The sequence below is a fragment of the Camponotus vicinus genome, unplaced genomic scaffold, assembly GCF_025532165.1.
Source record: "Camponotus vicinus isolate PSW18456_S1 unplaced genomic scaffold, iyCamVici1.0 SCAF_6, whole genome shotgun sequence".
NCBI lineage: Eukaryota > Metazoa > Arthropoda > Insecta > Hymenoptera > Formicidae > Camponotus > Camponotus vicinus.
The window spans coordinates 5,349,827-5,373,848 of NW_028141978.1; the positions used below are offsets into that span (position 1 = coordinate 5,349,827).

The 24,022-nt window shown below is 28.6% G+C and overlaps 3 protein-coding genes and 2 long non-coding RNA genes across 8 annotated transcripts in view; 3 read left to right on the forward strand and 2 right to left on the reverse strand.

Moving 5' to 3' along the window:
- Positions 1 to 239: 239 nt before the first annotated feature.
- On the forward strand, positions 240 to 9,719 carry LOC145973515 (NPC intracellular cholesterol transporter 1 homolog 1b). The gene is made up of 23 exons (XM_083102980.1): positions 240 to 722; positions 857 to 1,071; positions 1,590 to 1,720; positions 1,808 to 1,943; positions 2,093 to 2,288; positions 2,390 to 2,482; positions 2,799 to 3,016; positions 3,275 to 3,373; positions 3,443 to 3,645; positions 3,948 to 4,142; positions 4,459 to 4,663; positions 4,747 to 4,863; positions 5,236 to 5,416; positions 5,506 to 5,633; positions 5,888 to 6,148; positions 6,437 to 6,600; positions 6,865 to 6,980; positions 7,624 to 7,769; positions 7,943 to 8,139; positions 8,401 to 8,632; positions 8,847 to 8,960; positions 9,084 to 9,246; positions 9,356 to 9,719. Exons 1-23 carry the CDS (start codon positions 515 to 517, stop codon positions 9,379 to 9,381), a joined length of 3,744 nt encoding a protein of 1,247 aa, XP_082959106.1. The 5' UTR covers positions 240 to 514; the 3' UTR covers positions 9,382 to 9,719.
- Positions 9,720 to 10,126: 407 nt separating this feature from the next.
- LOC145973519 (polyubiquitin) lies at positions 10,127 to 12,911 on the reverse strand. Of its 2 annotated transcripts, none has more exons than XM_083102984.1 (2): positions 12,753 to 12,911; positions 10,127 to 11,976 (listed from the first exon to the last, which is right to left on the reverse strand). In XM_083102984.1, the coding sequence occupies exon 2, from the start codon at positions 11,967 to 11,969 to the stop codon at positions 10,362 to 10,364; it is 1,608 nt and encodes a 535-aa protein (XP_082959110.1). In that variant the 5' UTR covers positions 11,970 to 11,976; positions 12,753 to 12,911; the 3' UTR covers positions 10,127 to 10,361. The 2 variants fall into 2 exon arrangements, with proteins under 2 accessions (XP_082959110.1, XP_082959111.1); XM_083102985.1 differs by lacking the exon at positions 12,753 to 12,911 and adding an exon at positions 12,605 to 12,746.
- A 579-nt stretch (positions 12,912 to 13,490) lies between these two features.
- Positions 13,491 to 19,443, forward strand: Hop (tyrosine-protein kinase hopscotch). The gene is made up of 13 exons (XM_083102981.1): positions 13,491 to 13,704; positions 14,316 to 14,614; positions 14,773 to 15,168; positions 15,428 to 15,637; positions 15,736 to 16,016; positions 16,120 to 16,441; positions 16,507 to 16,663; positions 16,758 to 16,882; positions 16,985 to 17,138; positions 17,285 to 17,639; positions 17,890 to 18,287; positions 18,543 to 18,880; positions 19,083 to 19,443. Exons 1-13 carry the CDS (start codon positions 13,603 to 13,605, stop codon positions 19,423 to 19,425), a joined length of 3,480 nt encoding a protein of 1,159 aa, XP_082959107.1. The 5' UTR covers positions 13,491 to 13,602; the 3' UTR covers positions 19,426 to 19,443.
- Positions 14,113 to 24,022, reverse strand: part of LOC145973522 (uncharacterized) — a 93,789-nt gene continuing 83,879 nt past the window's right edge. For all 3 annotated transcript variants that reach the window (XR_014439499.1, XR_014439498.1, XR_014439497.1), the window contains exon 4: positions 14,113 to 14,474. This is a non-coding gene — a long non-coding RNA (uncharacterized LOC145973522). The remainder of the gene's footprint in view (positions 14,475 to 24,022) is intronic.
- Positions 22,295 to 23,751, forward strand: LOC145973523 (uncharacterized). The gene is made up of 3 exons (XR_014439500.1): positions 22,295 to 22,753; positions 22,860 to 23,018; positions 23,311 to 23,751. It is a non-coding gene; the product is annotated as an uncharacterized LOC145973523 (long non-coding RNA).

A 24,022-nucleotide genomic window follows, 5' to 3' on the forward strand; every position in this document is an offset into this window, starting at 1 on the left:
AACTGATACTTCGAGAGATTGATTGTTATAAAAAAATAAATTTAACAAGTAAGAATAACTTATTTGTGAAACGAAGTAAACGAGATTGTACGTTAATAATGTGTGCGTTATTAATATAAAACTACATAAATTATTTTGTAACGTGAATATGTATTTTTTTATATATTACATATTTTTGATGAAATGCGTATGATGTTTGAAGTTAGAATCGGGTGAAATTGCACAATTTATTATGTTGATTAATGTAATCGAGTTTAAAAGCTTTACTGTATAGACAAGAAAAGGAAGAGACACGATATGAAAATTAATTCGAGAAAGTGCATTGTCGAGAGATAGTATTTATTAAGTGTTTTTATACGCGATAGACGTTTGTAATAAATAACATCTTCAGCAAACTGCAAATCCAATTATCATTGTCTTGTCGTGAAATATCGATACATTATTGGAGCCAAATCGAGCATCCTTTTTAAAACATAAATATCTCGATTAAACGATTCTTGATTATATCTGCGAAATGAGACGGGTAGTGTTCAGTCTCCTGTTCGCACTATGTGGCATTTTGATCTCGGCGGAATACCATTGTGTCTGGTACGGTCAATGCGGAACGTCAGGTATTCTTCCGCGAACTTGCGTGGCAAAAGATATTACCGCCCGGTCGATCAACGATACGGAAGCCGAAGATATTCTGCAAAAGAAATGTCCGCATTTTTTCGAAAACGGTGGTTTGTATATCTTGATTAACCATTTAAGAAATTCTTTCGTTCGCAGAAATGATTAAATATCGCTAAGCGACATTTTTGTGCTTCTGTGATTAAACATTAACACTCATGCGCTAATTAGAATGTCACAACTCCAGAAGAATCGCCGAAAACATGCTGCAATGCCGAACAAATCATTACGATGGATTCAAGCATGGATATGGCCGCGGGTGTTTTCAGCAGATGCGCTACCTGCATAAAAAATATGTTTCGTTTCATCTGTGATATTACATGTAGTCCCGAACAAAGTCGATTCGTAAATGTAACCAAGAGCGCCAAAGAAGATGGCCTCGAATATGTTGTCGAATCTGAGGTAATTTTTATATAAGTACATTTTGTCTCTTATATAGATGTTACACTTTGTGTGATAAATAAAAAATTATTTTAATGTAAATGAAAGAAATGAATGAAATGAGAACAAATGACAAAGTAGTATATAATAATGAATCTAAATAAAGAATTTAATAATGAATCTAAATAAAGTAAAAAGTAACATATAATAATTTATGAAATTAAAATCAAGCATTTTGAAAAAAATTTCAAAGCATTATTTAAAAAAAAATGTATCGTTGAAAATTTATTACTTGTATATATCCTTTTTTAAAATAACGTACACGCTATAAAAATTTTTTTATATATGTTCTTCTCTTTCTTGTTATAATAAAAACTTTTATTATGTTATAATAAAAACTTTTATTATAACATTAAAATTTTTTAAATACATTTGATCAATTTCGTGAGTAATTATATTTAATTATATTTACAATAACAAAGTAAATTAATTAAAAATTATAGCAAAAGAAAGTTTAAATTTCTTTGGACATTTTTCAGATCCACGTGACGGAACAATATATAAATGCCACGTACGATTCCTGCAAAAATATTATCAATCCTAGTACAGGAAGATTGGCGATGGACTTGGCCTGTGGCTCGCACGGAGCCAGTGGATGTTCTCCTAAATTGTAAGTAAAGATTTGCACATATAATCATATGAGAGACATTGTAGACTGTGTAAATATAATATAATTTGATATGTGTAATTTACAAAGGTGGTACGAGTTCATCGGCGATATCGATACAAATCCTATGACACCTTTTCGGATGATTTACGTTTATGATATAGCCGACATATGGGACGAGGATCCATGGAACGAGGAAGCAAAAAAATGCAGCGAACCTTACGACGTAAGTTTGAGAAAAATGAGCTCTTTAAATAACTCGTAAAAAGTTATAAGTGCTTTTTTTCTCGTTATATTCAATTCTTATTTATTCAACTTATTAAATTTATTATATACTACTTAAATTTGAAACTATCTTTATGTTTTTTTTATCAGAATTTTTCGATACCCTGCAGTTGCGTTGATTGTCCCACTGCGTGTCCTTTTACGAAATTAGAAATTGTTAAAGATACTTTTATGATCGGCAAATTTAATGGTTATGGCGTTATAGCGGCTATATTTGTCGTCGTATTCACAATCATAGCGAGTTTTATATACGGCTTATTACTACGTATAAATAAAAATCGTAAAGGTATGAACAATTTTCTCGAGAAATCGAGTTTTCCTTAATATTAGATTTTTTCTGAAGTCTATTTTATGTTCAAGTTTGTGATTATTGCAATATATTTCTAGGTTCTTCTAAGACACCAGTGAGAAAGACTAATCGGAATTGTAGCCAACGTTATCAAAAAATCTTTGAAATAGCTTTTGCTGCGTGGGGAAAAGGTAATTATATGTATTTTCATACGGATATATATAATTCTCTTTCAAAAAATATTTATAACTTACAAAATTTCCAACAATATCATCTTCCTTATAGTAATTTTTAATAAAATTAAATTACATCGCACAATCTGACTAGTTATAATTATATTCAAACTAGAATTATTTTTTTAATCATGTTAAAGATAAAACATTTTTAATAATGTTAAAAATAAAAACAATCATTTCTTTGTCATGCTATTACACAAACTTATTCAATTAAAATAATGTAAAAAAAATAGATATTTATAAATAAGAAATTTCAATATATTATCGATAGCATTCGCCAAGTATCCTGTTGTTATCCTGTTTACAATCTCATACATCGTTCTCGGGCTCAGTTATGGAATTAATTATCTAGTGGTCACAGTGAACCCAATCGAAATTTGGGCGTCACCAAATTCTAGATCAAGAACAGAAAAGGATTACTTCGATAATAAGTTCCAGCCATTTTATCGAACTGAGCAGATTTTTATAAAATCTATTAATCTCGATATAGTAAGATTCTTGTTGTGGTAATTATAGTAGCAATATCAATAGAGATTCAATTAGTGCAATATCAATATAGATTAAATAATTATAATTTTAATTAATTATTTAAATAATTATATTTAAATAATTATAATTATAATTTTTATATCTAAAGACAATATATAAAATAGACAATATATAAAATATTTAAAATAAAAGTATTTAGTAAAGATATATTCATTCTTAAAATAAATTTCTAATATAAAACTCTTCCCTACACGATAGATAAAACATGAAACTGCGAATGGAATTATAGAATTCGGACCTGTGTTTAATAAAGAGTTCTTATTAGCCGTATACGATTTACAACAGCAAATCCTTCAGGTAGGTTAATATACTTTTTTATCAAATATGCGAAATATAATTAAAGCTCTTGCCAATTAATATTAACAGTTAGGGCAAGAAACCGACGAAGGATTAGAAAAAATTTGTTACGCTCCTGTACAAAGTGAATTCATTGGACCTGTCATTCTCGACCTTTGTACGGTGCAAAGCGTATGGGGATATTTTCAAAACAACATTGAGTTATTTAATGAAACGAAAACCTCCGATGGATATGAAATTAATTACTTAGATTACTTGTATAAATGTATGCAGTAAGTAATGAAAACCTATATATATGTTTCTGCTTGTTTAATTGTTTAGTAAATCATACAACAATTTTCCCAATAAATAATAATTCTATAGTTCTTAAATTATAATATTTTACATAAATCAAAATATAGATAATAATTTAATATAGATAATAATTAAGCTAAAGAAACTTATGTTAAAAATTTTAATTAGCATATTATTGAATTTTTCTTTTAAAAATATATATTTTGCATAATAAAAAAAAAATGATTCTGTTTTAATTATTAATGTAATAGCTTTTTAATATAGTAAATGGAATTTTCAGAAATCCTTTTAATCCAGATTGTCTAGCACCGTATAAAGGGCCAATAATACCTGCTATAGCCATCGGAGGTTATTTGAAAGAAGGCGAATACGATTCCGAGAATTATAATAAAGCGACAGGATTAGTTTTAACATTTCTAGTGAGAAATTCGCTTAATGAAGAGGATCTTGTGCCAATTATAAAATGGGAACAACGGTATGCAAGAGTCAAGAGAGAATGGAAACTAAAATCGAATAGCGTTAAAAATAATTATTAATGTTATTATTTAATAATTAATAATATTTATATAATATTATTATAATATTATACTATAATATTATTATTATATTATTATTATTATTATTATTATTATTATTATTATTATTATTATTATTATTATTATTAATATTATTAATATTATTATAATATTAATAATATAATATTATTAAAAAATATTATTAATATTATAATAATTATTATAATGTTATTATTTAATAATTAATACTATTATTATGATTTATTTAAATTTTAGCTTTCTCGATTTTATGGCAAGATGGGACCAAAATGATCGGCCAAACTTCATGGATGTCGCATGGACGACGGAGAAATCGATACAGGACGAACTGGATAGAACTTCGAAAGCGGAAGTGATAACGATGGTCATCAGTTATTTACTCATGTTCGTTTATGTCGCTCTTGCTTTAGGAAAGATCAAACTTTCCCTTATTGGCTGCTTCGTAAGTTTTATTTTGTCGTCACCAATATCGCTAAATTACGAGATCTGTGGCGAATACTTAAGTAATTCAATTTTCCAATTCAGAGAGAAAGCAGAATCGTGTTGAGCATCGGTGGCATCATTTTAGTTATAGCATCGGTCTCCTGTTCTCTCGGAGTTTTTGGCTATGCGGGGGTACCAACTACTCTGCTGACAATCGAAGTAACAATTAATTTGGAACTTTATTAATAATTCATATTAAACATTTGCACCTTTCATTTAAACATCTCTTTCTCTCTCTCTCTTTTCATATTAAACATTTATATAAAATCTAATTAAATATATAATAAGTATATTAAAATTGAAAAAAAATTAAACAAAAAATCTAAATAAATTAAGCGTGTAATTTCGTAAAATTAAAATAATTAAATTCAACAATTTATTAAGTTTAAATAATATTAGAGATTAATGTACTCTCTAACATTTGGATAAAAAAATATAATTATATGTAAATAAATATAAGTATGAACTAAAATTTGAGATATCTTAAGAATATATAATCTACAATAACAAATAATAATTATTATTATTTAGGTAATACCTTTCTTAATACTAGCTGTCGGAGTTGATAATATTTTCATTTTGGTACAAAATCATCAAAGGACACCCCGACGTGCTGATCAATCAATCTCGGAGCATATTGGTACAGTTATGGCTGCGGTAGGACCCTCGATGTTACTCACCAGTATATCAGAATGTTTCTGTTTTCTCATCGGTATGTATATGAAATACCATAGATATTTATTTAACAATATAAAGAAAGAAAGTATATGTCTTTATAGTTATAAAAAATAAAAATTTCAGGAGCGTTTTCCTCGATGCCGGCTGTTAATACCTTCGCGATGTACGCCTCATTATCAATCTTAATCAATTTCCTCCTTCAGATAACGGCTTTTGTCGCTTTATTAGCTCTTGATTCGCGAAGAGCTGAGGTAACTTATATGAATTTAATATAAATATTTTTAAAAAATTTTGAAATTCTCTATGAAAGAAGTTAACATAACAGTTAATGTATATTGCATAATTGCAAGTTATTATTTTAATTACATTAATTATTATAATTATCTCGACTTAATAATTTTTAATTATTCTATGTTAAGATTAATATTGCAATTTTAACAAAAATTTGACTTTCTCATGCCTTACTCTTGAAATAATTAATATAATGCCCGATATGCATTCCTAGAACAATCGTCTGGATGTTTTTTGCTGCATTTCTACTAAGGAAAATTCAGAAACCGACGATTATATATACAAGGGTTTTGTCCATACAATCTTTGAGCGTATCTACACACCGTTTCTTATGAAGACACCGGTCCGAATGATTGTTCTAGTAATTTTCGTTGCCGCTGTAACTACTCATGTTATAATTGTACCGCAAGTCGAGACCGGACTGGATCAGAAACTTTCGATGCCTGAAGATTCTTACGTTCTCAAATATTTTAAGGTAAAGAAAAAGAAAGAAATAGAATTTATCTATATCTTATGATTATTGAAATAGAAAATCCAATTCAAATCATTTATACATCATTTAAAAATCAACCACAAGACGCGAGAGAAACGAAGAAATTTTAAGGATTTTTATCTTAAATTACATTTATTTCAAGATTAGAGTCTGGATTCTTTTTTGGATTTGTAATACTTTAATATCTCCAAAATTATATATTATTATATATTGATACATACACAGTGTATTATATATCTTATTATATAGCTTTAAATTTTATTTGCATAGTACATGGACGAACTTTTGTCAATGGGTCCACCAGTATACTTTGTATTGACAAAAGGTCTAAATTACAGCAACACGGAAGTACAAAACGTTGTGTGTGGCAGTCAAGGATGTAATACAGATTCTTTGTACTCGCAAATTTATTCGGCTGCCAAACAATCCTCCATGTTTGTATTTTTCCATGTTTTTGATTTTTTTTAAAGTTCCTGAAAAATATTTTTGTAAGCTATAAATAAAATTAATAATGTTTTATATCTATTTTCTTGTACTTTAACGCGAAATATTAGATTCATTAGCTTTTGTTTTTCATTGTTTCATTTCAAATATAATTGCTAGTCCATTTTTGGGACTTACAATGTCTTTTTGGGAATTCTTTTGAATACAGGAAATACAAAGAAGAATTTTAACTATATAAAAATAAATAATTGCAGATCGTATTTGTCTAAAGCAGCTTCCTCTTGGATAGATGATTACATCGATTGGTCAACAATTGACAAATGCTGTAAATATTTTCCAAATAATCAATCGTTTTGTCCGCATAATTATAGTAAGTATAATATATATTGCATACACATACATAACATTATTATTAATACATTTATGTATATTTGTATATATATACAGGGTGTCCCAGGTATCTTCCGTCCAAAAAAAAAGGCAGATTCTCTGGCCAATTTAAAAACGATTTTTCCTCAGCGAAAATGTCGAGGGAGATCATTATTTTTTGCATATTCCCAATTTTTGTCATCATGTATCTTTCTAACTAAGCCTTAAATTAAAATTCTATTAAAGTAAACTCTACCTAAAATTAACTAAAGAATGTGACTTTATTAATATTTTATTCCCATAAGCCTTAGTTTGCGAAAAACCCTTTATTTTCAATCGTTTATAACTCGAAAACTATTAGTGCCGCGACATTTTCGCTGAGGAAAAATCGTTTTTAAATTGGCCAGAGAATCTGACTTTTTTTTTGGACGGAAGATACCTGGGACACCCTGTATATATATATATATATATATATATATATATATATATATATATATATATATATATATATATATATATATTAATATTAATATCAATAATAATGTTAAGAAACCTATTTTTTAAATTTTTATTCGTCTTTTATCAATTATATTAAATAATTATAAATATGTGTTTCGGTGAAAATAAAATTATTATTTATATAGAACAAGTCTGCAAAAAGTGCAAGATTCCTATTGACACAAATACTTCTCGTCCGGATGAAGAAAACTTTAGGAAGTATATTCCTTATTTCATACAAGACATTCCAGATGAAGATTGTGCAAAAGCCGGAAGGGCTGCTTATTTCGATGTGAGTTAATATTACTAAAAACGATTGCGTTTTAGTGAGCTAAGAATTTTTGTTCCGCCAAAATAAATTCTTGTTAATTTCTTTATGAAAAATCATGAAATGGATATAGCAATGGCATAAATTAAAAATTTCAAAAAACAAATTTGATCGTTAAAATTCTTATCTCTAAACAGGCAATAACATTTGACTATGACGAATTTAATTTGACCAACGTGGGCGATACGTATTTTATGGGTTATCACACACCTCTAAAAAAATCGTCTGATTGGTACGAATCGTTGCGTGCTGCTAGAGCAATATCTGAAAACATTACAAATATGATTAATGATGCCAACATATCCATGGAAAAAGTTAAGGTGTTTCCATACAGGTAAGTAGTATCATTTAATAGATAAGAACTATAGGAAGAAATTCAAGATTTTTTTATAACAAATACTAAACTTTCTAGAGAAAAAAATATTCTATATTAATATATTATGTGTGATTTCACAAACTTTTTATATATATAATTCTCATTTTTTAAAATATTTATTATATATATATATATATATATATATATATATATATATAAATTATGTAAATATTTTTTATTATATATTATATATTATTAATCACATTTTTCAATGTTTAGTGTTTTCTACGTATTCTACGAACAATACTTAACAATATGGTCGGAAACACTGTTATCAATAGGTTTGTCTCTCGTTGTGATCTTTGTAATAACGTTTTTCCTCACTGGATTATCATTTTTCTCTGCTGCAATCGTTTTTCTTACCGTGTTGATGACAATAGTTAATATAGGAGGATTGATGTATTGGTGGAACATCACTTTGAATGCAGTGTCTCTCGTAAATTTAGTTATGGTTCGTGTTAAACTAAATTTGTTTAATTGAAATTTATTCAATTTTTTTTATTCTTAAGTAAGAAATCTCACTTATATTATAATTAAAGAACAATTATTATTATATTAATATTTAATATATAAACATTATACATATATGTATTTTTTTACTTATTAAATTAAATAATTTTTTTTTTACATTACTGTTGGAAGCTAAAATATATGAATTTTTACAGGCGTCTGGTATTTCTGTCGAATTTTGTAGTCATATAGTGCACTCTTACGTTACTTCTACAGCCATTACGAAGATTGGTAAAGCATCGGAGGCACTTTCTGTTATGGGAAGTTCTGTAAGTACATTTAAATATCGCGAGAAATAAAAGCAATATATATATTTCAATATCAAAGTTCGAAATAAGCTTATTCTTTTTAGATAAATATATTGAACTTATTTGCGCATTTTCATACTATAGGTATTCTCAGGAATCACTTTGACTAAATTTGTCGGAATTACGGTCTTAGCGTTTGCAAAATCGCAGATTTTCCGTGTTTTTTACTTCAGAATGTATCTAGGAATCGTTTTATTTGGCGCAGCACATGGCTTAATATTTTTACCAGTATTGCTAAGTTTTGTTGGTAAGTCATAGAAGTATGTAAAAAGCCTCTCCACCCCTCCTGTCTTCATTTAAAATTACTATACAAATTTTTTTTGCATCTAATACTGTGATACGATCAATTTTTATAGGACCTTTGAGAAAGCACAGTACATAGAAATGGAAAGGCTATCTCAAGAGAATTCGTCCATGCATTTGTCTAAATATTATCATTAATATAAGAAATTAATGAACATGAATTATATCAATAATGTAACGATGAGTCTATGAAGAATTTGGATTTATATATTTTTTAATATATACGATATTATTAAACTGAATATGTGGTTCTCTGTGTATTAATTAATGTATCATACCGTATGTGATCGTGATCAATATGTGTGAATCAAAACATAATTTTTCGTCAAATATGTCTCTTATTATTTATTCTCTATATATATGAAGTATAGATTTTCATAAATTTTTCTTAAGAAAGAGGAAATTCTATATACTATTCTTTTTATTACCTATTACCATTCTTTTTAGCTAGAAACGCTGAAAAATATTGATATTTGTACTTATTAATGAAAAATTAGCAGCCGACTTCTAATAATTTGTAATGTTATTTAAAAATGATGTCGGTACAAAATATGTATCTCGAGATTTATTTTTCATTCCTCATTAGATAAATCAATAATTGATATATATTCTTCATCTACCATTAGATATATCTTATTAATTGATATACAAGATTAAGTAAAATACAAATGTTTATCTTAAAACGCACTCAGTATTTTATTTCGTAATTATGTTGTATAAAATTATATATGATATTTATAAAGTTATAATAAATACAAAGTTAAAAAATTCTGATTGCGTTTTGAAGTAATCATTCTATAAGGTTAGCAAAAAATCATGATAGATTAATTCTGACATAATTTAATTGCTTAAATTGCATGAGAATGTATCTATTTAGATGGATTACAATTGATTACATTCTTGTCGCATTTTGACTCGAATAATAATTTTTGAAAAATAATATTATAAAAAGCATATGTGTATAGACTTGAAGCATAAATAAAAAGAAAAAAGTTTTTGACACTAGTGATACTACTACTATGCAATTTGCGACTAGCAACATTTTTCTGGATTTCTGATTCAAAGACGCTCGCCTCCACGAAGTCGCAAAACTAAGTGAAGTGTAGATTCCTTTTGAATATTATAGTCAGAAAGAGTTCTGCCATCTTCCAGCTGTTTACCGGCAAAAATGAGACGTTGCTGATCGGGAGGAATTCCTTCCTTGTCTTGGATTTTTGCTTTTACATTCTCTATGGTATCTGAAGCTTCGACTTCAAGAGTAATGGTTTTGCCCGTAAGAGTTTTCACAAAAATCTGCATTCCTCCACGAAGACGCAAGACCAGATGAAGTGTAGATTCTTTTTGGATATTGTAATCAGAAAGAGTTCTGCCATCTTCCAGTTGTTTTCCAGCAAAAATTAAACGCTGTTGATCAGGAGGAATGCCTTCTTTGTCTTGAATCTTAGCTTTGACATTCTCTATAGTATCTGAAGCTTCTACTTCAAGAGTGATAGTTTTTCCAGTAAGCGTTTTCACAAAGATTTGCATTCCACCTCGAAGACGCAGAACCAGATGAAGTGTGGATTCTTTCTGAATGTTATAATCCGAAAGCGTCCGTCCGTCTTCCAATTGTTTTCCAGCAAAAATTAAACGTTGTTGATCAGGAGGAATACCCTCTTTGTCCTGGATTTTGGCTTTTACATTTTCTATTGTATCAGAAGCTTCGACTTCGAGTGTAATAGTTTTGCCTGTGAGTGTCTTCACAAAGATTTGCATTCCTCCTCGAAGACGCAGAACCAGATGAAGTGTAGATTCTTTCTGAATGTTATAATCTGAAAGCGTCCGTCCGTCTTCCAATTGTTTTCCAGCAAAAATTAAACGTTGTTGATCAGGAGGAATACCTTCTTTATCTTGTATCTTGGCTTTGACATTCTCTATAGTGTCGGAAGCTTCAACTTCGAGTGTAATAGTTTTGCCTGTGAGTGTCTTCACAAAAATCTGCATTCCTCCTCGAAGACGCAGAACCAGATGAAGTGTGGATTCTTTCTGGATATTGTAATCAGAAAGAGTTCTGCCATCTTCAAGTTGTTTGCCAGCAAAAATCAGACGCTGCTGATCCGGGGGAATTCCTTCTTTGTCCTGGATTTTGGCTTTCACGTTTTCTATTGTGTCAGAAGCTTCGACTTCGAGTGTGATAGTTTTGCCTGTGAGTGTTTTCACAAAGATTTGCATTCCTCCTCGAAGACGCAGAACTAAGTGAAGTGTAGATTCTTTCTGGATGTTATAATCAGAAAGAGTCCTACCATCTTCAAGTTGTTTGCCAGCAAAAATCAAACGCTGCTGATCCGGGGGAATTCCTTCTTTGTCCTGGATTTTAGCTTTCACATTTTCTATGGTGTCTGAAGCTTCTACTTCAAGAGTAATAGTTTTGCCTGTAAGAGTCTTCACAAAGATCTGCATTCCTCCACGAAGACGTAAAACCAGATGGAGTGTGGATTCTTTCTGGATATTATAGTCAGAAAGAGTTCTACCATCTTCCAGTTGTTTTCCAGCAAAGATCAGACGCTGCTGATCAGGAGGAATGCCTTCTTTATCTTGTATCTTGGCTTTGACATTCTCTATAGTGTCGGAAGCTTCTACCTCAAGGGTGATGGTTTTTCCAGTAAGGGTTTTCACAAAGATTTGCATGATGAATCTAGAATAAAAGAAATATATAAAAGTTAAAGTCTAATTTATAAAAGTTAATTTTTTTAGATTTGTTAATTTCATTGAACTTATTAACACGCCAATTTAAATTTAAATGATATTCTATGTATTGTTATTAGTGAAAAACTAATAATTGCATATTAAAATCATTACAGCTATTTAAAAATATACAGGTTTAGTTAGATTTAGAAAAAGTAATTAGTTTAGAGAAATTTTTCACAAATTTATTAGGAATGTTACTTTATCCAATCCTTATATTATAAAAGTAAAAATATAAGAAATATTTTTTTTACAAATTATACAATTCAAATCACAATGATTTGAAAAAAAAAAACGATAGTTTCATAGCACATACGGTTCATAATTAAAAGTTATGCTTTTACAAAATTTATACGTATATCTTAAGGAAGCAGATTTTTGCACAAAGTGCGTCATAAGACTCAGTAACTGTTATAGACTTGTTCTATCTATACAATGGCGTTTATGCAAAAGAAGACCAAGAAATCTGAAATCTCGCGTATACATATATCTGATGAAAAATAAAATTTAATATTACAAATTGCGTTGCTCTGTGATGTTTATGATGAAGAAATAATTTGAGGCTTGCAATTACGAACCTAAAAATGTATAAACGAACAATGGATCGATGCGAAAGGAATCGTGACTCGAGAAAATGGAGGGCGGTGCCTTGATGAAGAAAGAAATTCCCATCCGGCCCAGCAGCGATGGATTTTCGCGTATTAAGGATGTTCACCGAATGCTTACCTGATATCGAGATGATTAGCAGCTACTGATTCGCAATCGAGATCGCTCTTTTGATAAAAGAAAAACGAATAAAAGATCGCGACAAACGACTTTCTCAAAGTTCACAGCAGTACTCAGCAATGACGTTGCAGAGAAGACAGGGAAAGCTCTCCTGGATTGCGTTCCAAAACCATTCTGTCGGAGTAGCATTTGATCGACCAATTAGGATAAAAGAGACAAAGATTTCTTTATTCTGATTGGTTGATCAACAGGTACTGACGAGTAGGTTTTTCGGACGCAACCTTTAGCATGCGTGGTACTGATCGATTTCATAGCTGATTTTTTTTTTTCAATCAATTATCTTCCACAAGTTTGACGTGATTTCGAGAACGTATAAATTGACATTCTGATTGAGGATTTTTGAAGTTTCGGGAATTTCTTATGGCAATCGATTAGCATTGTCCGACAAAGTTTTTTTTCTACAAATAAAATGTCAATTTTATCATGTACATACTGCCAGCAAATTCGATGACGAGTAAATGATTGATGCGCAATACGTCATCCAAATTCATTATACATCTTATAGAAAAGAGAAAATTATAAAAGAAAAGAAAAAAATGTTAATTTAATAAGCTAATATTTCATTTGATAGAGCTTGTTAAACTGGTTACCGATTTCTATTTTTGCCCTTATAATATACTTTATAATGTATTGTTTATATATTGCTTATTATTATCAGCGTGAATTCTGATTGGCCTCTGCTTTCCTGTCGCGGTATGAATCCGCTCTAAAGAACAGTAATACTCCATCTACAATGGAGGTAGTAAGCTAATAAGATGATGCATTTTTTGGTGATATCGGCATAATTGATATGGCGGACAATGAGCGATCGGCAACAATTTATACAGTCACCGATGAAAAATTGAACATTACATTTTTCGTCGGTGAAACTATCGAAGACTTGTGCATAAAGGTATATGGATGATCTTTTTTCTTATTGTTAAATAAAATCAAATTTTCACTTATGATAAACAAAAATGTTTCTGACAACGGTTTCCGAGCCGAAACTTAGTGTTATGTATTATTTATATTGTAATATTGTTCCGTAAATAACAATATGTGATAACAAGTGTTATAATCATTACATCAAAATTTGTAAAACAATATAACCTGAAACAAAATAGATATTTATTAAAAATCACATGTATTAAAGATATACTGTTAAAAAATGCAATATATTGAATGTTTATTAAAATTTACACTAATTCTTTTTTAACAAATTTAATAATTGCATATTTTATCAAATATATTACTTTAGATTTGTATGTTTTATTTTTTATTATTTTACAAAATGCTATTTAATTAATTTATTTATGTATAATTTACAAACTATTAATATTTATTATACATATAATTTATATATAACATATATAATTTTTTTGATATTTAATATATAATCTGTATATTTTATTATATATATTTATTAATATCTATATAAATTAATTTTTTGTTACACTATCTTTTCACAAAATATGAAGCTTTTAAGATTTCTTGATAAATGCAAAAATTATTTAATTTTTATAGATATGCAAACTCCTCAAAATAAGTCCAGTGGCGAGACATCTGTTCGCGTTGAGAAATTATTCTTCAAAACTATGGTTGCCATACGGACACAAGCTCAAAGGCAGGGACAAGAACAAATTCGACTTTCGCATGAGATTCAAGCCACGTAGCATACAGAAACTGAAACAGATAGATGAACAAGCTTATGATTATTATTTCCAGCAAGTTCGTGCAGATATAATGAATAATAGAGTACCTGATATTGTCTATGAGAAGCATAAAGAGGAATTAATTGGCTTAGGAGTTAGTGATATGTACAGGTAATAATATAAGTAATAATATAAGTCATTTAAACAAAAAGAATACAATTAACTTTTATATTCAATTTACAAATAATTTTTTGCAAACTTATTAGAAAAAAGATTTTGTTTCATATGGTTGTTGAGTGATATATAGTGATGTTTTTTAATTGTTGTAGGGTAATGCTTGAAAAAAACCTATCACGGGAAACTGTAGAATCAGAATACAAGAAATATATTCCCAAAGAATGCATTAAAAGGCATGCCTTTTTTGTTAAGAAACCTATTTATAATGCACTGGCAGGCATATCTAAAGAGCATCTGGATGCTTCATATGTAAAAGAACAATATTTGCAGCAATTTGAACGTATGGCACCAAACTATTTGTACGAAGAATATAAAGCAATAATGAAGCAAGGTGTTTCTAATAATAAAGATTCTAATTCAAAAGAAGATTCTAATCCACCAGTTGAAGTTTTAGTTAGGATTAACAGAGAGGAAATAAAATATTATGAAACTATTAATGATTGGAAAACACTTTGCACTATAGAAGATCTTTGTCTTATTTCTATAATGTATGTATATAATTGATATATAATTTTGTAATTGATATATAATGTATGTATATAATTGATGAGTAGATTGAATTTATTTCAATAAGATTATTACGTATAATAATAAAAGATTTTTAATGAGTTAGTTTCTTAATGTAGAATCTTAAAATGAAGATCAATGTTATCTATTTAAATAATTTTATATTTTTTATAATTATATAAGCCTATATAGGTCAAATATATCAGAAACAATTTTTATTGTCAAACTTTCATCTTTTAGACAGAATAACATTGTGCAAATTTCGAGAAAGAACGGCGTACCATCGTGTTTAGAATTCATGGAACATACAAATGAGATATTGATGTCCTTTATATCCCTGTTGGATGGATATTACCGTTTGTCCATTAAGTGGACTTTCAATCTCTGTAATGATGTTACCACACCTACCCTAGACAGGTTACATAAGTTAAGGTGCCATGGACCAGTTGGGTAAGATAATTTCCACAAAATGGCAATAAAACTGTAAATAGCTATATTTCAGTATATGATGTGTAATATTACAAAGGATCTTCTCAAAAATATTTTAGAAAAGAATTCTCATATGCAAAACTCAAAGAAAAACATGCCAATAAACCAGGAACTTATTTATTACGGGAGAGCGAAACCGAGTATGGTGTTTACTACATTGATTTTTGCAACAAAGCCGGGAAAATACAATCACAAAGAGTGGAACAGATTGGTTCGAACGAATTTTTGTTATCAGATTCATGTTCACAGAGCTACCGTTCATTGGGGCATCTAATTTCTTCATTCCAAGATCCCGCCAATTCACTGTATCTTGAATATTGCTCACCACCTTCAGAATATGGTACACACACTATAAGTTAAACATTAATTGAACATACAGGGAGAAAATCGAAATTTTAATTGTTTCTGTATATTAAAAATGTTTTTTATTTTATTTTATTTAGATATATCACCATTATTAATTTGCGCTTCGGAAAACATTACAAGTGAACTAGTGGCAGCCGAAGAGATAATTGCTCCTCTATTGGAAGGTGGACCGCGATGCGTGTCACGGAATCAATTACAGATAAACAGAATGTTCTGCAAACGCAACAAGAATTTTACTCCCACTATGTCGGCGACGAGTGTATATCTAGCGACATGGCAATTCGCTAAAGGAAAGGAACACAAAATTGCATTGAGGATACTCAAGAATAATAGTTATACTGAAGAATTTCTAGAACTAGTTGATAAGTGGGGCAAATTAAAATCGGATTCTCTGATTAGGTAAATAAAAAAAGAATATTATATATTAAAGAAATAAATATAACATTCTTGTTTTGTTTTTTTAGATTATATGGCATAATTGTTGCCCCATCAATTGGAATGTTATGCGAATTTGGGAAATTAGGTCCATTAGACGAGTATTTGCGCAATAACTCTGAAATTATAGAAACAGCCGATATGGTCGAAGCCGCTGCCTGTCTGTCAACAGCTTTATGGCACTTGGTAAGAGAGTAATTTTCGTGTGTGTATATATATATATATATATATATATATATGTTATTTAATATTTTAAGTAAATTTAAAAATTATGATATAGGAAGAGAATCGTGTAGTTCATGGGAAGATAAGGTGCGCGGGAGTTTTCGTACATATCCATATTAAAAAGGTCAGTTTTATTGTTAAATTGGGAGATCCTGGTCTTTTTACTTACACTGAGAATGAGTAAGTTGACAAAAATAAGTCTTGTTTAATTACATTTATCACTTATTAAATCACTTAACGTTTATTATAATTGTTCTTGTTTTTTTTCTTTATTTTATGCAGTATACCTTGGATACCACCAGAATGTTACGCAAATCTAACATTTGCAAAAACAAGTTTTCAAGCAGATATGTGGGCACTGGCTACAACCATGTGGGAGATATTCTCCAGAGGGAGTTCTATACCCATATATCCTAATGCTGATACTGTTAAAAAGGTATATTTATTATAAATAAAAATATAATTATTATAATATTACTTTGTACTAATAGAAATAATATGTATAAAATTACTTCTATATTAGTTTTTCGTGTAAATAAATATTGCGACATAAATATCTAAGTAGACAGCATTTTCTTACAGTTTTATCAAAATGGAAAACATTTACCGCAACCTGCTGACTGTCCGAGTAAAATCTATAAATTGATGTTGGAATGTTGGAGTGAAAAAAATACAAGGAAACAACCTCATGCTATTATGCGAGATACAAATGATATTTTGTTCAGAGAATATAAAGTCCGCCCTCATACTTACACTCATTTGACATTTTCACCCACAATGTCTAATGCAATCTCGTCTATAATTTCTACAATTGCCAATGGTGATAAAAATAACGATAGCAACGATGATTTAGAAGAAAGAAGGTTAAATAGTGAATCGCACACGAATAATTTAGCCACTGATCGTATCAATTTAATTTGGGATGATCATAACGATAGTAAGTTATTAGATTTAAATAATTTACAATGATAAAAGTAAGCGATATTATTTTGTGCATCTAATATTTATACCATGAAATTACGTCTCCATATCTCAACCTAATTATTAGATTGTTATGTTTTTAAAGGATAGAAAATTCGTGAGTCATTGCAACTCGTATATAAATATTGAATTTTATATATAATATATGTAACTAATTTTAAAATCTAATGGTTATATAAAAATAAAAAATTAAATTTTTTTTAAAGCTGCCAAAAGACAGGTATACAACGATCAAAATTCCACCAATACCAAGACATGTCAAGATATGGAAGATATCTCACTTTATTTTCATCATATATGTAAAACCATGATGACCAATTGTGTCCGGATTTCGGACGGTAGTGGCGGTTCTCATATAAATCGCGATATCAATGATGACATAGATAAAAACTTTCTCGGTGAGATGGAGGAGAATGGAGAGTGGCATGTGTTTAAGCGGGAACGCATAGGTCAAGGTTTTTATGGCGAGGTATTCAAGGGTATTAGGACCAATGCGAGGAACAATGAAGTACAGGAGATAGCTATCAAAATGTTAAAGACACAAACGAATGATTTTGAAAGAACGAATCAGAACGATTTTGAAAGAGAAATTGAGATCATGAAGGTGAATCAAGCGTCTTAAAAATCAAATGTTTTTCATTCTTCAAGAATTGCATTATGCAACTCTATCTTAGAAATTTTCACAATTTTTCATACACTATCGTTATAATACTAAAATAGTAAAACTGTATATATATTTCTTATTAATAACCATATCATAGGGAATTTAAAAAGAATATTAATTTAAAAAAAATATATGCTATATATATAATATAAATCAATTATGAAAAATAACTAAATTTCTTATTTGATTTTACAGACTCTCAAGCATCCGAACATTGTAGAAATTCTGGGCAGTATATTAGATCCAGAAAAATGCCTGATTATGGAATTTGTCAAGTACGGCTCGTTGCAGCAGTATTTAAATAGACATAAATCGACTCTAACATCTAAGAGATTGCTATCTTTCTCGCTGGATATCGCCACTGGTATGGACTATCTTGGTTCCAAGAATATTGTTCACAGAGACCTAGCAGCGAGAAATATCCTGGTGGCAAGCGAAACTCGAGTGAAAATAAGTGACTTCGGTCTTGCACAAAAAAAGGGCACGAACGATTATTATTACATGCAAACCCCACGCGATCTTCCAATGAAATGGTATAAATATAGTAAAAAAGAAAATATATTAATCTCTATTACATTACTTACTTGCTTTTCACTTAAATAACGAAATAATTTTTCAAACATAATATTTTTTCGTCGCTGATAAAACTTATTGATTCTAAGGCGGAGTTATTCTTTCAAGCGGCAATTTCTGTATCTATATTTGCCCAATTGTGTAGAATGGATGATTTTTTAGGTACGCACCGGAGAGCTTAATAGATGGTAAATTCTCATCACGCTCGGATGTATGGTCGTTCGGTGTAACGATGTACGAGATCTTCAGCCTTGGCAAGGATCCGAATCTGCCACAGACTGATCTGGATAAGAATACTATGGAAAAAAGAGATGATACTGACAAAACTATTTTCATAACACTAGTGGCTCCGTTACAAAGGGGCATTCGCCTTCCTTGTCCGCCTAAGTGTCCACAAGAAGTGTACAGACATCTGATGTATCCATGTTGGAATTTAGAAAGTCATAAAAGGCCATCGTTTGCTACTCTGTGCCGAAGCATCGAGGAACTGTTAAATAAATATTAAAATATTTTATTATCTTCATTCACGTCTTTACGCGTGAACTGCTCATATATTTTAAAAATATATAGATGTGCCCCGACATTTATGGACGATTCTTAATTCTTATGAGATTCTTTCGATAACAAGAATGAAGTTGATTTATCTTTTGCAAGAAATTTCTTTATAATTTCTCTATTTCTCTATAAATATAGTTTGTCCCTTTTTTCTCTCCATCTGAGATTTTTTAAGGAAAACACTTTATAAGAATTAAAGAATTTCTGTTGTGTTATGAGAATTAAGAATATTTCCGAAATATTTCTTTGTAGATAGAATTTATCTAGTCGATGGTTTTATATTGTGTGAAATGTATGTCTTGAGTATTTTATTTTAATATATCTTTTATTGAATATTTTATTTTCATATATCAGACTTTTGCTTCAACGCGCGTTTTATCTTTTTTTGTAATAATAGAAAAATAATTACAGCAAAATAAATAAAAAACAAGAAAAAATAAATTTTGAGTATAAGTGTGTTAAAATATTTGATTACAACAATTATCGTTCAAGAAATATTCTAATGCTTTTTATCCTATATTATTAACTGAACATTATCGTACTTTCTTCTTTGCTCGATTCCTTCGATGTCAACGAACTCTCACTTTAATATTAAACATATTTTTCTCAGACATAATTTTTCGATAATGTCGCGAAAATATAAGAAAAAAAATATGAGAAATATCAAGTGTAAGAAAAAAGAAATACAAAGATATAACAAAATTCTGATTTCATTGGTAAGTTTTCTTAGATTCTTTGAAGTAAACGAAATATTCCGAGAAGCCTTATTACATTACGAGTTGAATAGATTTTATAAGTTAACGGATTATGGATTATCTTATCAAAATGAATGAATTATTGAATTGATGAAGACTATTATTATCTTCTACATTTGTTCAAGTAAATTCTGCTCGTACAATTCTACAATTTTAGAAGATACTTTTCTCTGTTATATTATTATTAAATATTATCGAATTATATACATATATAAAGAAATTAAAACTAGTAAATGAATATTCATCGTTTTATACAAATTGTGATAAATAGATTATACAAAAAATATAATCGAACATATAATGATAATTATACTTTCTATTTCTTTGTTTTTTTATCACTGATTAATAATCTTTTTCTAGCTGTCGAGCATTTTTATGTCTGATATTATTATGGAGTTTGTAATATCGACAATTTTATAGTTTGTGATATCGACGATTGCATTTTGACTAGATATCTTAAATCATATTCACGTATCAGACATGTTATAAACTAAATTTGATTATCATTACTCTCTAATATTTTAAATTCCTTACAATATATTTTTCAACACATGTTTTAATATTCTGTATCATTATTATTTTATGGCTATATAAAAATACATACGCGCTAAATTTACTTTTCTCTCATGTATATTATTTAATAAACAATTAAAAAAATCTCAAATTTAAAAACAGATATATCTTTTCGGGATATGAAAATATTTGGTATAAAATAATAATATTAAAATAATTTACATAAATAGATTTCTTGATGAACTTAAGATAAATTATATTTTTTAATGAATATTAAATATTATATTTAATATCAATTGTCAAATTTAATTTTAAATGCAAAAAATACATAAAATATTTTGTCTAAGTTTATATTACAAAATATTAAGTTCGAGATGATATCAAATTAATTATTATATGGTAATTAATTAATTCTATCACTTTTCTGATTTAAAAATTATTGTTGAGATTATCGTCTTTTTATTATTTAAGCAATGTGAGTTAAACGAGAAGACAGTAGTAAAAAATGTTTCTTATGTTGTCGATTTTCTGTTTAAAATGCAATCGTAATAAGTATCGAGAAATAATTCGTTATGATTTACAATCAACGATTAAATTTCGATAAACGATAATTTAATTGCAATTATATAGGTTTTTATATTCTTCGCGATGTATATATATTATTTTAAGTAGAATAGAAGCATGATAAAGTTAAACATTATAAAATAATAAATGTTTTATTATAATCTTTATAGAATTATACAATAATTATTTCTATAATAATTGTGTAATTTTTCTATAAGAATAAAATATATTCTGTTAAAATATATTTTATCCAATGTATTAAGTTTATTGTCGATCTAACATCTGTACAATTTGAAATTCGGATTAAGATTGCATATATAAAACGGAAGTTGTCATAAAAAATCAATTAAAATAATTAAACAGATAAAAGTAATGAAAAGCAGAAATACATCAATTGCTTAAAGTTTAAGTAATTATTAATTTAAAATTCAAAAAACAATATTTCGCATATAATATAATATTATGACAAAGAAAGAGGATTTTATTTTATATATTTTTTAATATGTCGTGGTAAAATGAATTAATGAATTTTATTTTTTGTTTAGCATTTATTTTTTTCACGATATACGGTATTTTTTAAGATATTATTTAGGTTCATTTGATCGAAATCTATCATGTAAACAATAAGTAAATTTAATTATCTTCTCAAATGTTATAATCCGCAGAATATTTATATCTTTAATTTTACTTTTATATTTATTCACTAATGTTGAAATGCGATATAGAGATATAATCCTTCATTTATAAAAAAATAAATTACAAAGTTTATATATTTTATATTACAAAATTATATAATAAAATCCAACAGTACATATACCTTGATAAGAGAGTATCTGGAAGGTTTATTCTGAAGGCATTGTTAAGTAAATTACTCATGATAATGTTATAAAAATATTGTCAATCGCAAATAACTCATATGTATAATAATAAGTGCGTTGCATTGATTTTCATTCATTACGCATTTGATACACACTTTTTTCCGTCGATTTTCAATACGTCGCGAATAATCGTCTTCGAGTAACGATTCTTCGAGTTTCTATTTTGCTCTGATGAACGATTCGATTTAAATCGATTAAAATTCGATCAATTGTCGATAAGGGCAAGATGAAGTAGCCTTCATTTAGTTCCACCTCATCCATATGTCTCATGCACATTATCACATTATTATCACATCATATCTGCATATGTAGATAACTGAACACTGCGGCCTCCTTTTTCACTATATTTTGAAGACATATGTCCGGAGATAAAAGTCAGGACAAATACGATTTGCGTTGATCCTATACATTAATTTCACATTCTTCTGCTTCGATTTTATAATTCTCCCTCGAAGTTACCTCGTCGAATCGATATATTTTCGCGTGGCATATTATTTCGCGATCGCGAAATTAAGAAGTGTCATGCAAAGTATTGTGAATGTGTTCATTTGCCGACTCTATTTGTAAAGTTGAGAATTCGAATATATTGAATTTATAGATACAACTGCGTGAAATTGTATATCTTACGTATTAACTAAAAAGATGTACATGAAACTGATATACCTGTTTTGCAGAGATCTCCATATTCGCAGGAATTACTCATGGAATATTAAAATACCTCGCGTTTTCGTTCGATTTTTCCGTTGTCTCGGAACTATAGAATGTCTTCACGAAAAAGAGATATTTATTTTCTTTCCCTCTTATCTCAATGGAAAATTCATTAAATCAAAATCGTAAGTTAATTTGACACCAAAATTTCACCGACATGTCAGTCCTTTATAATCTAGTCATAGATAAATATCAATTTATCTATTTATTTATTTGTTCGAAAAAAGCACTTATTCGCATATTTCTATTTTGAATTATTCTTAAGAAAGATACTCTAAAAGTATATTAAAGAATCTATTATTATAACTAATAATTTTTATTATTGAAGTATTTTCTATCATAAAAGAAGTTTATCTGGTGATTTTTATTGTCGTATATTGTATAAAATTACTGCTTTAATATTTTCTTCTATTTCAGATATTCTTTCTTTTGCTGCTCGCTCTTCTTATACTGTAATAGTCGAAGAATATTCGCGATACTGCCATAGCGAGGCAATCACGCGTGCAAAAAACTAAATGTATGAAGGCAATTTTCTTTCGCAGAGTACTGATGTTTTTCTTCTCATGTTTATTAGCCGAATATTGCACATGTACTTCTGATCGATACTCTAGACGCCTCTCGCTATCATGTCAAACGCGTGCATTTTTCATAAATGTAGTACAAGAATAGAGAAAAGAAGTCATAAGAATGGAGAAAAAACGTAAAAGATGGGAACAATCGAGTGTTACCCTAAAAAAGGGATAAAGCGACTATAGTAATAAAATAACGATCGATGATGAGCTCGTCCTCAACAATCAGTTCTTCTAGATTCTTCAAAATAAATGAAACAGTCCGAACATTATTACAAGTTGAACTGATTTCTCGGCTGTTGTTCTTATCAAAACGAATATATTTTATTATTATTTCATAAGAATTGCATTATCACTGTCATTATGCTGTCATTAGTATTCAGGTAGCGGATTTTGACGGATTTATACTTTTTTTGAAACTATATAATTATTATAAACTAGAGAAAGATTTATAAATAATAATATAGAATTGAAACTTTATGATTAAATATGACTGCTTCATTGAAATGATTAAATCATAAGAGAAATTATAAGAAAAAAATATATCTCGACAATTAGTT

Excerpts from the sequence above, each read along its gene's own strand:
- LOC145973515 (XM_083102980.1), top strand. The coding sequence starts at position 515 with ATGAGACGGGTAGTGTTCAGTCTCCTGTTCGCACTATGTGGCATTTTG. Across the intron at positions 3,646-3,947 it reads TACTTGTATAAATGTATGCA|AAATCCTTTTAATCCAGATT; the intron begins GTAAGTAATGAA and ends TGGAATTTTCAG. Across the intron at positions 7,770-7,942 it reads GAAGGGCTGCTTATTTCGAT|GCAATAACATTTGACTATGA; the intron begins GTGAGTTAATAT and ends ATCTCTAAACAG.
- LOC145973519 (XM_083102984.1), bottom strand. The coding sequence starts at position 11,969 with ATGCAAATCTTTGTGAAAACCCTTACTGGAAAAACCATCACCCTTGAG.
- Hop (XM_083102981.1), top strand. The coding sequence starts at position 13,603 with ATGGCGGACAATGAGCGATCGGCAACAATTTATACAGTCACCGATGAA. Across the intron at positions 16,442-16,506 it reads AAATCGGATTCTCTGATTAG|ATTATATGGCATAATTGTTG; the intron begins GTAAATAAAAAA and ends TTGTTTTTTTAG. Across the intron at positions 16,664-16,757 it reads CAACAGCTTTATGGCACTTG|GAAGAGAATCGTGTAGTTCA; the intron begins GTAAGAGAGTAA and ends ATTATGATATAG.